Source organism: Anser anser (assembly GCF_964211835.1).
Source record: "Anser anser genome assembly, chromosome: 3".
Taxonomy (NCBI): domain Eukaryota; kingdom Metazoa; phylum Chordata; class Aves; order Anseriformes; family Anatidae; genus Anser; species Anser anser.
In genome coordinates this window covers 2,442,391-2,455,407 of record NC_139722.1, presented here as the reverse complement: position 1 = coordinate 2,455,407, position 13,017 = coordinate 2,442,391, and the positions used below count along the sequence as shown (strand labels likewise).

The 13,017-nt window shown below is 48.8% G+C and overlaps 1 protein-coding gene across 4 annotated transcripts in view; it reads left to right on the top strand.

Moving 5' to 3' along the window:
- Nucleotides 1–10,995, top strand: part of KIF13B (kinesin family member 13B) — a 126,676-nt gene extending 115,681 nt beyond the window's left edge. For all 4 annotated transcript variants that reach the window (XM_083828642.1, XM_083828640.1, XM_083828641.1 and 1 more), the window contains 3 exons: nt 1,215–1,277; nt 2,851–3,874; nt 6,328–10,995. In XM_083828642.1, coding sequence (XP_083684768.1) covers nt 1,215–1,277; nt 2,851–3,874; nt 6,328–6,620 — 1,380 coding nt within the window. In that variant the 3' untranslated portion in view covers nt 6,621–10,995. The remainder of the gene's footprint in view (nt 1–1,214; nt 1,278–2,850; nt 3,875–6,327) is intronic.
- Nucleotides 10,996–13,017: the final 2,022 nt, after the last annotated feature.

The window sequence follows — 13,017 nt, the reverse complement described above, 5'->3', positions numbered from 1 at the left end:
TTTCAGTGAGCTGAAGCTTTAATGTCTACAAAAAAAAAAAAAAAGATTTTGATCCGCTGCGAAGCTGTTGGGTTTTTGTCTGCCTTTTGTCTTCAGTTTTACTTTGAACAACCGCATTTTTATTTAATGCCTAGCGATCTCTGCATAAATAATAGCCGTTTTTTTCCCCGGTGTTTATCTCTTTTTGGGAGAGGACTGGTCGTATTCCTGCTTTACTTAGAAAGGATGCAACAGAAGCGTACCTTTCTCTTCAGTTGGTAAATTTTGGTTCTTTAACCAGGTTGTGGAGTTCTGGAAATAGCAGCCTGGAGATCAGCACGGCCTGCAGAAGAGTTCTCAAGTCCCTAAGAGAGAAGAAGAAAAAACCAGACTGCTCCCAAATTGTATAATACATTGCCCTTACAGAGCTCTTTCCCTGAAAGCATGAACTTGAGGTTGCAGTACGTTACTTACCACTGCTACAGAGAGCTGCTTGTTTTTTTCTCTTCTTCGTGCTTCCTTTTCAGAAGGTCCCTTTCCCCAAACACAATTTGTTGTTCCTGTCGGAGGAGACGGCTTCAAGTGATTATTTCATATCTTCAAAAAACAAAAACAAAACAAAAAAACTGAATGCAGAGCAAGTGAGGAACATTTGCTGTCAAAGGCTTCATGTCAAACCCCAAGCTATAAAAGAGAAGGTCCTCTGGAAACTCAGAAGTGGTCCTGACACAGGACCAATATATGATCATTAGCAAAGGGCACGTGTAGATGTCACTCTGATGGTGTCCTGTTTGAAAGCAGGATGCCCAGATCTTCCTTCTTGCTGCTTCTTCGGGTTAAACAATGCTAAAATCTTAACTGAATTAAGATATAGGAGATGGAGAAAGAGTTTTGGAGAGGGACTGAAGGTGAGGATTTCGCTAGCCAGGCTAGCGTGACCTCAGACTTTGTCATTTGGTTGCTCAGTGGCATCTTCCACCACCTCACAAAAGAAAACTTTGTATGCTATGAATTTGTACTTGTAGTTGCTTTTCTGCCAAAATTCAGGGACGCCTCTGTTGCCTTGGTTGATGTTTTTACTTGCCCCTTCAGAGGATGTCAGCAGAATGCATTAGGATAGCGATGCTCCGTCCTTTTTGCCAATTCTGAAATTTCAAATATCAGTCTTAATGTTTACCAGCTTGACAATGTTTAACCCTTTAAGTGAACGATGCTCTGTTTTTTCATTCCTGCAGTCTGTCCCGCGAATTATGGTTCAGTCTGCCAGTGTTGATGCCAGTGCTGCGAAGATAAAACAGGTGAGCACGCCCTGGGATGTTAAGAAACAGCTTTCATGTTTGCATCTCTGCAAACCAGAGGCAGTAAAAGCTGCTGCTGGGATAGTTACTTAAAACCTGTTGCACTTTTAGTGCTGCTTCACTGTGAGATGATTAAATGCATTGTATTTTGCTGTGTTTTCTTAGGTCCTGTGTATATTGTTGTGTTTTCTTAGGTCCTGCTAAAGTCCTCCCGTAGGTTGCTGGTTGCATTTCTATATCTGAAAGCCTGGCTAATCACATGATTGCATTTGCAGTTAGCTAGCTGAAATTTAGCTGTTGTGGTGCTTTAAAAGACAAATTGCTAGGCTCTGATGCTTTCTATAAACAGAACGAGTCTGTTATTCCGAGTGCTGAGCTTTATTCTTGATTTTACATTTCAAGCCAATTCATGATATCGGCGTGAAAAAAGGCTCTTGCTAAGCTGGATGGAAAATAGACCTTATGATCTCCCACAGTTCAGCAGAACTTCAGTCTTATGAATAGCAAATCAGCTTTCTCCCACTGCTTTTATTGTCTTAGCAAAATGCGTGTTATCTGAACGCTCACAAGGGAAAGCCCGAAGCAAGACCAGAGCTCCAGAGCCCACATGTGCAGCACCCACCCCATAGAAAAGCAAAAAATGTTTTTAATCTGCTGCATCATTTCAAACAACTTTATCTATATTATATTTCACTTAGCAATTGCAAGCTGGCCTTTGGTTCTGAAACTCGTAATTCAATCAAATCCCTCTTTCTTCAAACGCCACTTAACCTCCCAGTGGAAGGAATTCAGAACGAGGTGAAAACCCCGTTGTTTGGGACACTTTACCACTAAATGGGAAAAACGCAAAATTTTGAACAGTCAACAAAAAATGTACACTCGAGAGTTAACAGGGAGGATATGCACAAATCTGCCTTCCTCCAACCACTTTTTTTTTCTTCGTATTAGCAGCCTCCTCCCTCCCCTCCGAAGAGATTTAGAGACATCCTAATCTTTTAGAGTACATGTGCTGGCAAAAGATATTGATCTATCAGATTTAGTAAACTTTACAGCCAAGAAATACATCACTAAAATGGGCTGTTAATCTCACGAGGTGCAGTTAATTTCATACTCTGAGAGTGTGTGGTGCTGGCAGCCCTGAGGTGGGAATGGCATTTGGAAACGGGGATGTAAGTGACAGTTTAGTTGGAAAGGGGATGATTTATCAGTCCTGAAAGTTAAGCCAAATAACTGAGAGAGACTTATGGATCGTGGCCGTTTTCAAATTCCGTATAAATCCTGCTATTCAAACAGCAAATGACCATTCCTGTAATATAAATAATTTTTCAGTAAATATTGGGGAGCGTATTTCTTTTGGTTGACACTTTGCTTATTAATGGAAGAAATAAGCTGACAATCCTCCCAGGTTTGTAAAGCTGACTTGAGATCAACTTGCATCTTCTGGAGATTGCAGCTATGGAGGGATTTAGATTTGCTGGAGGCCTTAGTACATCCCTGAGGCCTTATATCTGTCCTTTTAGGCCAGATATTTCGGATATCAGAGCTCCACGGTCACTATCCTCTTCTGTTTCAGATGAACCAAGAGGAGGTAGGGAAACGGCCCCTCGAAGCTGCAGTACAGACATCGGAGGCAGGAAAGAGTCCCGAAAAGACGCCCAAAGTGCCTTTGCAGCAGCCCATGGGAGATGCCCAGGCCCAGGACTCCCAGGAAGGGCCTCCAAGCCCTCTGAGTGAAGCCTCCAGCGGGTATTTCTCTCACAGCGTTTCGACAGCCACCCTCTCGGAAGCCCTCGCAGCTGGAAGCGATGCCGTGGTTCAGCCAGGGGGACAAATTCCTACCTCGAGTGACTTCCCAGCTCCTGCTGCGGCCCAGGCCTCGTCTTCTGACGTGCCAGGGCACTCGGACAGCTCTACAGAAAGCCGCCTCGGCAGTAAGAGAGAGATTCAGCCCATTGCCGGCCTTCAAAGCGCTCACACGAGACCAAAAGACAGCCCTGAAGTGAATGGCAACGAGGCTTTGAAATCCAAATCGTGTGCATCTCCTGTGACTCAGAGGGAGCAGGCAAGTGATGCCCTTGTAGGCAGCGATGCAAAAAGCGCCTTTCCTACCTCCTCTCCAAAGAAGGAGCTATCCAAACAGTCGGTGGAGTCAGCAGGACAAGCCCTGAGGAAAAAGGAAACAGCTTCTGGGGCTTCTGAACTGGGCTTTCCCAAATCCCAAATCCATCCCGACCAACCGTCCCAGCCCGCTGTTGCAGCCTCCCCCTTCAAAATCCAGAAAGTCAAGACTTCAGAGCTCAAGTCCTTTACGAGCATGCTGGGGACGGATCCCCCCTGTCCTCTAAACCCAGAAGAGCAGCAAGAAGGAGAAAAGAGCGCGTTGGCCGCCCGCGGGCTGAACCGTAATGGATCGGAGACAGCGGAAGAAAAACTGGAAGTGATTTCCGACTCCGAGGACGCCAATGAAATTCCCGAGTGGCTGAAAGAGGGAGAATATGTCACAGTCGGTGCAAACAAGACAGGCATCGTTAGATACATTGGGCCCACAGACTTTCAGGAGGGAACGTGGGTTGGTGTGGAACTGGACTTACCCTCAGGTAAAATATCCTCTAGGGTGGGTGCAAAGTAGTGTTCATTTTAATGCTGCTTTTTTCTAAAAGGGTTTCATTGGCCATTATTGGGTAGTCCGAGAAGGGAAATAAAACAGGTCCCTCTCTGCTGTAATCTTTTTACAATCTGCCCTTGTAATCCTAGTCTCCCTGCCCTCTGGGTTGTGTCCGTTCCCAGTTACTTCACTAGCCTCTTGCAACAGAGGGAAAAAGCTCATCTGCTTTTATAACACGGCTCGTTAATCTGCATTTTGCAGTATTTGTGTCCTAAGGGCCTTCTTCTGGGCTTCTGCTCTGAGGATAAGGGCGTCCGAGGCACAGCAGGAGCTGTGGGACTCAGATGAGCAAAGGAATTTAGGCTAAACAAGACGTCAAGTCTCCTAACAAGTTACTTGGTCTCCCACAAGCTCTTTTAAAATAAGCAGTGAAATTGCTAAAGATATATATATATATGGAAGTATGAAATATTTGTACGTTGACCGCCAGGAAATACAGGTGATTTAAGGTTTCTTTCAGCTTCTCATTTGCCATTCTTGTCTAACTCGTACCTGTACAGCTGTAGGCTTCCCAGAATTGATGTGACACTTCATTTTTAGGAGCAAGGTGCCATCCCTGGGGAGGTTTGCTCACATGTGCCATCGTAGCGTGGTGCAGAAAAGCTGTGGTTTCAGCACAAGCACTTTAAAGCGAAGGAGATGAGAGAGCGGGCGGTGACGGCTGGCATTTGTTCTCTGCTGGAGCCCCAGGCTTCACAACTCCTTTCCTCGGCAGGTTCACGCCAGCTTTCGTGGTGCTCATTTTCTCCTTTACCCGAGAGCAGGCAGGATGGGGGAAGCCAGGACGTGCTGGTGGCAAACTCAGGAGGCGAGCAGGAGGTGCCACTGCCTCTGATAGCAAGAGGGTTTGGTTTACCAAGGGCACTTAGAGCTCCTGATTTCAATTCTTTTAACCAAGCTGTAAAACTCCGGGCTATGTTTGGTGAATCAGCACCTCCCTAGGAGTTGCCCACACTCATCTCTGCTGCACAGAGCTGTTCGCCAAGACAAATGGTGTGTCGGGGACCCAGAAGTCCCGTTTAAGTGAGCAGTTACCTTTCCCACACATGGTGTTCTCATAAAAGGTAAACTAGGCTGTTTTTTTTAGCAGCTGGTTACTGAAAACCACCTGGGGTTTGCCACCCCAGAAAGCAAATGGTAGCCCTAATCCCTCTGAAAGTTGCAGTCCCAATTCTCAGTCCTGAATTATCTTAAAAACAGATGTATTTGTAGACTCCCATTTTCAAAAGTCACCTTCTCTCCCTGTCTGGCTCCTCTGGCTCGCACTGCTGGGGCTGTTGAGCTGGTTGCACACCCCCGGTAAGCCTCCATGGAAGATGTCTGATGGCTACGAGATTTGGGGTTGGCCGAGGACTCAACCGCTGATGCTACTGAATATTTTACCCAAGGATTGGGTCCCTGACTTAGAACCATAGAATATCCCGAGTCGGAAGGGACCCATGAGGATCATCGAGGGGAGGCAGAAGTCCAACCCTGTCCTCATGAGGATGGATCAGACCCGGAGCTGTGGCGGCGGCAGAGAGGAAACGTAAAACAAAGCGGGTGACCTTTTGGTGATGAAGAGCTATTGTACCTCGTGGTGTTGCCTTTGCAGACAGAAGCGGTCCCAGGACGGTGTTTGTGAGGCTTTTAAATGCTTTGCAGGGAGAGATAAAAAGGTAACGGCATCAGCATAAAGAGATCACGCTTTTCTGTTTTGTGGAGGTTTTATGGCACAGAAACTGCTCTTCTCAACTTCCAGAGCTCTTTTAATTGGCTTTTTCCTTTCTTCCAGATACTTTGCTTGTGACAAACTAATGCGTGTATTCCTTTTTTTCTTTTTTTTTTTCTGTATTTCAACACTTTTCCTGAAATAAAGGATTCCCCAGAACAGCGAGAAGAGAGGAAGCATCGGGAGCATCCCATTCAGGCTCCCTGTCCCCATGCAGTGCCAGGGGCTGCCCGAACCACCCAGCCTTCTGTATAACAGTTTCGAGCCTCCCACCATCACGGTAGCTTTTACTTTCAACCAAGCCCTTCTTCCCTGCGGCGTGGCAGCACATCTTTCAGCACAAGGTGCTGTGGTGGCTCCTTGGTTCAGTTTTTCAGCCACATCCCTGCTTTCGCGACACCCGGCGCGCCGCTGCGTGCGGGTGCCACCCATCCGCCTCTCCAGATATCCACACCACCCTCAGCCACGAAACAAAAACCTAGTGTGACAAAATCTCTATTTACTCTAACCTTGTGGCGTTATGCTTTTTTCTGTCACCTTTATTTATTCGTTCGAAGTTTAGGTGTTTTGTAGTCGTGGCTCAACGGCAGCGCAGTTGGATCGCATCCCTGCTGCCGTGCCGGGACCCTGAGCGCGCCCGCTTTGTGTCACCTTCCTTCCTCTTCTTGCCCCAGGTAAGAACGACGGCTCCATCGGCGGAAAGCAGTACTTCAGGTGCAACCCGGGCTACGGATTGCTCGTGAAACCGGGCAGAGTGAAGAAGGCCACGGGACCGGCCAGGAGACGGAGCACGGGGCTGAGGGTGCAGGGAGGAGCGGCCGCCGAGAACAGGAGGAGCGGCAACTTCTCCGGCTCGGCTTCCAACCTGGCGTCGCTCACAGCCCTGGCTAAATCGGAAGGAGGAGCCCCGCTTCGCCTGGAGAAGAGCCAGAAAAACGCCGAGAACAGGAAATCCTGGGCAAACTGAGACAGCCCCCCCCACACACACCGCAGCCGCCTGCACCGCAGCCCGGGGAGCAGATCTGACGGCTTCGGGAAGCTGAAGCATCCCTGCGAACTCCTGGTTTGTGGCAAACACTAATGAAGGGTCTTTTTTTTATTCTGCTTGGGGTGATTGACACGTTAATTCTTTGCCTTGTCACGGTGCTGGATCTACACCCGGAGTTTCGTGATGCTTGGGTGTACGCCCGATGGCAGGCAGCGAAAGCTGGCGGCGGTGGGTGGTTGGAAGCTCGGCTCTCCTCCACCTTTCGGGGAGGGAAGAGACATGAATTGTTCCAATTACAGCTTGACTTTCCAGTAGCTACAAAATACTACCCACGTGCTAGTGCTTCTCAAAGTGCGACTGGCAATTCTAAAGAAAAGTCCCCAAAATAACTCATTTTTTTAAAATAATTTTATAAGAGCTGTGTCTGTCTTGCATAATACATAATGAAAGGGCAAGGTAACGATTCCAGACAGGCAGAGAAGGGAACATAAAACTCTATTTGGTTATGAAGAACCCCCAAACCCCTTTGTTAAAAAGCTAGGTGAGCCAGGACCAGGACCTGCTGTGATTACTGTCCTGCTGCCCTTCCCTCCTCCTGGGGCAGGCAGCACAACCCGATTTATTGCTGCTGTGTTGGAAACGAGATGAGTCCCGTGGCCCGCCCTGCAATATTTCTGATCCCTTCTTTTTTTACGGAAGAGGGGAGTTGGGCGAATTTGCTCTCTGTGATCTACTCAATGTGCTCACCAGGCCAGGATCCTCTCTCCCCCTGTCCTTTGGGCCAGGAGGGTTTTTGCAGGGACCAGCACCGCAGCGCTGCCCCGTTCCCAACCCGACCCCGTGCTGCTGCTGGAGGCGGGAGCACCCTGCCCAGACTATTTTTAACCCAGTTTTGCAAAACAGGATTCTGGTAAGGGGATGAATCCAGCCTATTTATTTGTATTTATTGTTTTAAAATGAGAAATGTTTGCGCTTTACAATCGCCCGCCGCCTGACGTTGCACGAGGAGCTCCGCCAGCCCCCCCGCCAGCATCGCTCCCACGGAAGCAGCGCACACGAAAACCAACCCGGTGGAAGAGCTGCAGGGTCTTCCCCCAGACCAGTCTTTTGGAAAGCGGGAGGTTTGGCCTGGCTTTCCTAACAGTTGATTTTATTTTTGGTACCCCCTCGCTAGTTTTTAACATCCATGAATTCCGTGTGGCTGTACACGTGCGTGTATACGTGCGCACATACCGGCGTACACGCACTCCTTTTTCTAACAAACCAAGGAAGACCACAGGCTTGTGTGTTCTGAGCTGTTTATATCTCGTTTAACTAATCACGGGGGGATTGGACAGCTTGAGCAATAGGCGTTTTATCTACATGGGGAATATTTAGGATGCCGAATTCGTGATTAAACTTTTAAGACGTAGCTAGTCTCTGTCCGTGTAGCACACGGGTATCTAAGTGCCTTAGCCATCTGGTTCAGAGGTCCAAGGGAGAGATACATTGTCATCAAAGGAGATCGGGATGCTTAGTGAAGGAGATAATTATGCTGATTTACTGTAATTAATATCATTTATGCAGAAGGAATAAAATTAAAATAGAAACTAATCTGTAGCTGAAATAAGCGGGACGGGTTACAATGCAGCAGGCGTAGTGCTGCCAGGGACTCGTGTATCCTTTCGGCTTTATGTAACTAGCTTCAGCGTCTCCTAAATTTTCATAGAGAAATCTTAATATATAATGTACAGACCGGCTTTTAAAGGCATTTTTAGTGTACAGTTTTGTTCTCCTTTCCCTTTGCACGAAGCTCCTGTCCTTTCAAGCCCAGACGATGGGAGAAATTTAGTAGTAAGGAATTCAGATGCTAAAACCTTGGGTGTTTTTTTAAGATTATAACTGTTTTTATAGACGTGATCCATGCAAGGAGACAACATTTTGGGGTGTGATGAGTCTTGCTGATGAAAGACCACCCGCTAATTAACACGGCGCCTCTTATACTGCCTTGTGTGTTTTCTAAACCCCATCTTTAAGGTTTTTTTCTACTTGCACTTTGTTCTGATGTGCTACCGAATGTTAGCTAATGTGAAGCAGCCCCCTAACCGACGGGTTTTTATAGTCTCAGCATTTCATTTACTGGATTTAGGGATATCTTTGAAACTCGGTGTCTGCGAGGTGGCCCCTTTGGGGGAGGACAGGAGGGAAGAAGCTGTCCAAGTCCTCCTGAACCCTCTTCAGGACTGATTTATCGAAGGTGCAGCAGTGAAAGGGTGAAGCAGCAGCAGCTGGGCTAACAGTTCGCTGTGGATTCTACCCGCTATAAATTCCTCCGGCCGTATTTAACTACACTTTTGACTCTATAAGGACTTATTTAAATGTTTGCACATCTGGGGCATGTGCTTGGAGGCTGCAGCCAACTGATAGGGGGTGGATTTCCTCTTCCACCCGCCCTCAGTCGCGTTACAAAACCGTGCTGTACGTTTGTAGAGGGGCACGGAGCCTGGTCTGAACAGCACTTGCTTGCTGCCTCCTCTAGGGGAAATGGTCCTGGAAGCAAACATCCTAAATACGGCTTTTGGCTTTCACCGTCTTGTTTGACTTTTGAAACTAAGCCTCTCCTCAAATCCCACCTGCCCCCCGAAAATGCAACTATCCCAACCAAATCACGGCACAAGCTCCCCAAAGCCAGACAAATCCGATTTGGCCATGAGGACGCTCTTGGAGGACTTCTCGGGCTCCCTCCTGCCCCCTCCAACTTTCCCAGCCACCTGAGGTTTCTTCTCAAGATGCTTCCCTCTGTTTGGGCACAGTGAGTGCGCATCCCTCTGCTCAAAGCCATCTGTTGTTCTGCACCAGCTAACCAGAAAGCATCAGTTTAAACCATGAAGGTAAATTTGTTATTATTTTTTTTTAAATTGGTAACTAGCAATAGAAACACTCTATCCTCAGCATAAAGGAGGAGGTGCTCTTAACTGGAACAGCCCAGCCAAGAGGCTGGCGCATTAATAGCTATGCATATTTTTTTCCAAGATTTTTCATGCACTTTATACAGGGAAGAATACTATTTAATGCAGGAAGTGTAATTTGTAGCAAGTGTCTCATCTCCTGTGTCTGCTCGGCTGTGTCAGCTTGCTTTCTGTATCTGTGAACTGTGGTCGAGTCTCGGTTTCTGGGGGTAGGAAATTGGGTTGGTGGGGCGAAAACGTGGCGGGCCGCCCGTGTCAGCAGCTCGGTACCCCCACACCCCTGCACGTGGAGCAGGATTTGGCCGTGCAGGGTCGTTTGCTCCAAGTCAGCCGAGAGGATGCTTTTCTTGTGGGGCGTTTTTGTGGGTTTTTCTAAGCCAAGCCAAGACTTTTTACTGTGCTATGCTCAACACTCTTGCGGTGTTCTGATCTTTTTGGCCAAAATAATATCTTTTCGGCTCAGGGGCCTTGGCTCTTTGCTGTTCAATGATGTAGTTTAGCTGAGGAAAACTAAGAGAAACGAGTCCCACCTGGGAGTATTGCCCACGTCCTTAAAAAATAGAGCTGTGCAGGGGCTCAGACCTCCCCACTGTGCTGCTGCCTGGACGCAGCTGCCCAGCCCCAGGCTGGGAGGCTCAGCACCTCCTTGCTCTGCTACGAACCAAGAGCCTCCAGCTCGTTGTGCCTGGTGGTCCCGAAAACTGATCCAAAGCGAGCTTGGGCGATGCACGGGCCTGTTCACACTGTACCGGAGCTGCCGAAGAGTCTCTTTTCTATATCGGTGCTTGTGTTGTCCTCGCGCTGGCACTGCCAGCTCTTTGCACAAGAAGTTCAGTTTTCGCAGTGCCTTATCCCCGGGTCAGCAACTAGTGCAGCGAGGAGGTTGATTCGCACTGACCTCGAGTCTCTGTAGCTTCTAGGGAATGAAGATCGTGGTAGGTAAATGTGCAGACTGGTCACACTACAAAACCCTCTTGAGCTGGGGTGACAAATAAGTGTCTTGTTCCTGTATTTCTTTTATCCATCCCTCCTTTCCCTGATGCAGGAGCCGCGCTCCCTGCTTTGCCCCAGGGCACCCCAAAAGTGCCCCGTATGTGCCTCTTGCAGCCCCTGCACGTTTTGCTTTTCCACCCCCACTCATGCCCACCGTGTCTTGGGAGCCTCTTCCCGCTCGTCTTTCCTTCTGTTGATTTTTTTGTAAATGTAGTGGGTCTGTATATAAGGAGTGGATATTTACACTGTGGTATCACGTGTTGATTGGTGTACTTTAAATGAGCTAAAAATCCAAAGATACTTTGTAATGAGCTGTAAAGTTTTTAATTATTTCTGTACAATACTAAATTACTGTAATATTGTATTATACATGCGATGCAGCCTGCAGTACCTAAATAAACTCCTTCTTTAGAGCCTGTCTCTGCTTTATTGATCCAGCTCGCATCACCAAAACTTTTAGATGTTTCCCAGCACTACGACAGGAGCGCCGTTTCTTGAGGGTGCTGTGGTCTGTCGCCAATTCAAATGAGGCTGTTTCCCCCTGTTTCCTGTAGTGTTTCTTGCAACTTATCTTCCCGTAGACAAGCACAAAGCCACGGCATTGCTTCCCCTTCATCCTGCCTCCTCTACGGGGCCTGGAGAAATATCCCCTTACCTACAACTATTCAGCTGTGGGAGCCCTCATCACAGCCTAATGGCCAAGGAGGAAAGCTGTAAGACTTCCCTGTCCTCACACTGACTAAAAGCAGGTGTTGTGCTCCCTCCCCAGGGCACTGCAGCCCATTCAAGGGGCTGTTGATGCTGCTCCTGCCCTTCCTTGGTCACAGCAGGGATTTCTTTTCACTCTGCTCCTTCCGTTCCCCAATAGGTTACAAAAGTCCACTGCTTGCAGCCTCCCAAAACTGGGGGGGAAAAAAGCACACAACAACAAAAAAACCTCTTCCCATTGCTTAAGAGGTCTGAGTGCTGCTGCTGCTGGAGGCTTCTGCCTTCAGGCTGGGGCAAGTTCTGGGGCTTTGGGCAGGTGTTCCCGCCAGGTGCTCATTGTCTCTAATTAACATAATGGCAGTGAATCAATGCATTGAAAACCACTGCTGTGGCCTGCTTCAGATCTTGTGTCACAGAACTGATCCAGGGCCCACCTTGTGGTGCTCTGGGGTGAGGGGAACCAGGGGCTTTGCTGTGGGTTCAGGGGATTATTCACAGCCCCCCCCCAGGGGCTGCCCCACATCCCCGGGCTCGGGGAGCTCTCCAAGGAGCAGCCCCCGGCCCCTCTCGGGGCAGCCTGTGCCAGGGCTCCGGCACCCGCCCGGCCCAGCGGTGCTGCCTGAGGGGCAGGGGGAGCCGCCGGGGCTCCGGGCTGGGCCCGGGGCCTCTGGGCCCGGCCCTGGGCACCGCCGAGCAGAGCCCGGCTCCGGCCTCTCCGCACCTCCCCGCGGGTCCTGACGGCCATGGGGGAGCTCCCCCGGAGCCTCCTCTGCTCCAGGCCGAGCAGCCCCAGCTCTCGCAGCCTCTCCTCACAGCACGGGGGCTCCGGGCCCGGCAGCACCCTGGGGACCCTCCATTGGACTCTCTCCAGTATGTCCATGTCCCTCTTGTACTGGGGGGGGCCAGAACTGGACCCAGCACTCCAGTGCTGAGCAGAGGGGCAGGATCCTTCCTCATGCCCTGCAAGGCAGGGCCCACACGGAGGCAGAGCAGTTGGTACATGGGCTGTGGGGAAACGCTGCTCTTACCAAACCTGCCTCCCAAAAGGCCTCATGGCTGTGAGAAACCCAGTGCACCCAACCAGAATTTTAGACTGCCAAGAAATCCTTGAAACTCACTTCCTAGGTCACTTTTTTTTTTTTTTTAAATAACTTTATCAACATATTTTTTTACTCCCAAAAATAGCTTCATGTTTAAAACAGCTAGCAGCATTAGTTTTGCTTTTGTTTTTATTGTGTGCGTGTGTTTTTTAAAGCAACAAACATCGTGTTGATTCCCCAAATCCATGCTGAAAGTCATTTAGCAAAGGATATTTTTATCAGTGTCTTGCAATCAGTGCGCAGATATACGGCTTTTTTTTTTTTAAAGCCGATCTCCTTTAATGTTTTACCTTCTGAAGAAAAAAAACCAAAACACCTTTTGCTGAAACACAGGAGCCTTTTGAAGTGCCGTTGCTTTGTTGGAGGCTCGCTCTTCCCGGAAGGGGGGTGTAGCACCTTCCCGCACCACAACCGCGCGCTGCTTTGTGTTCTCCAGCCAAAGCTGCTTTTAAAAGGCACCGATCAAAACAAGCAAGGAAGCAGAAAAAAAAAACACACACACACATACACACTTCTTTCCCCTTCCTTCCTTCAAATTAATACTACTTTCACCGTCCTCGTTTGTCTCATCCAACGCGGCCCAGCTGCCAGCTGATTTATGTGCCCAAGGGGCTCCAACCGACAGCC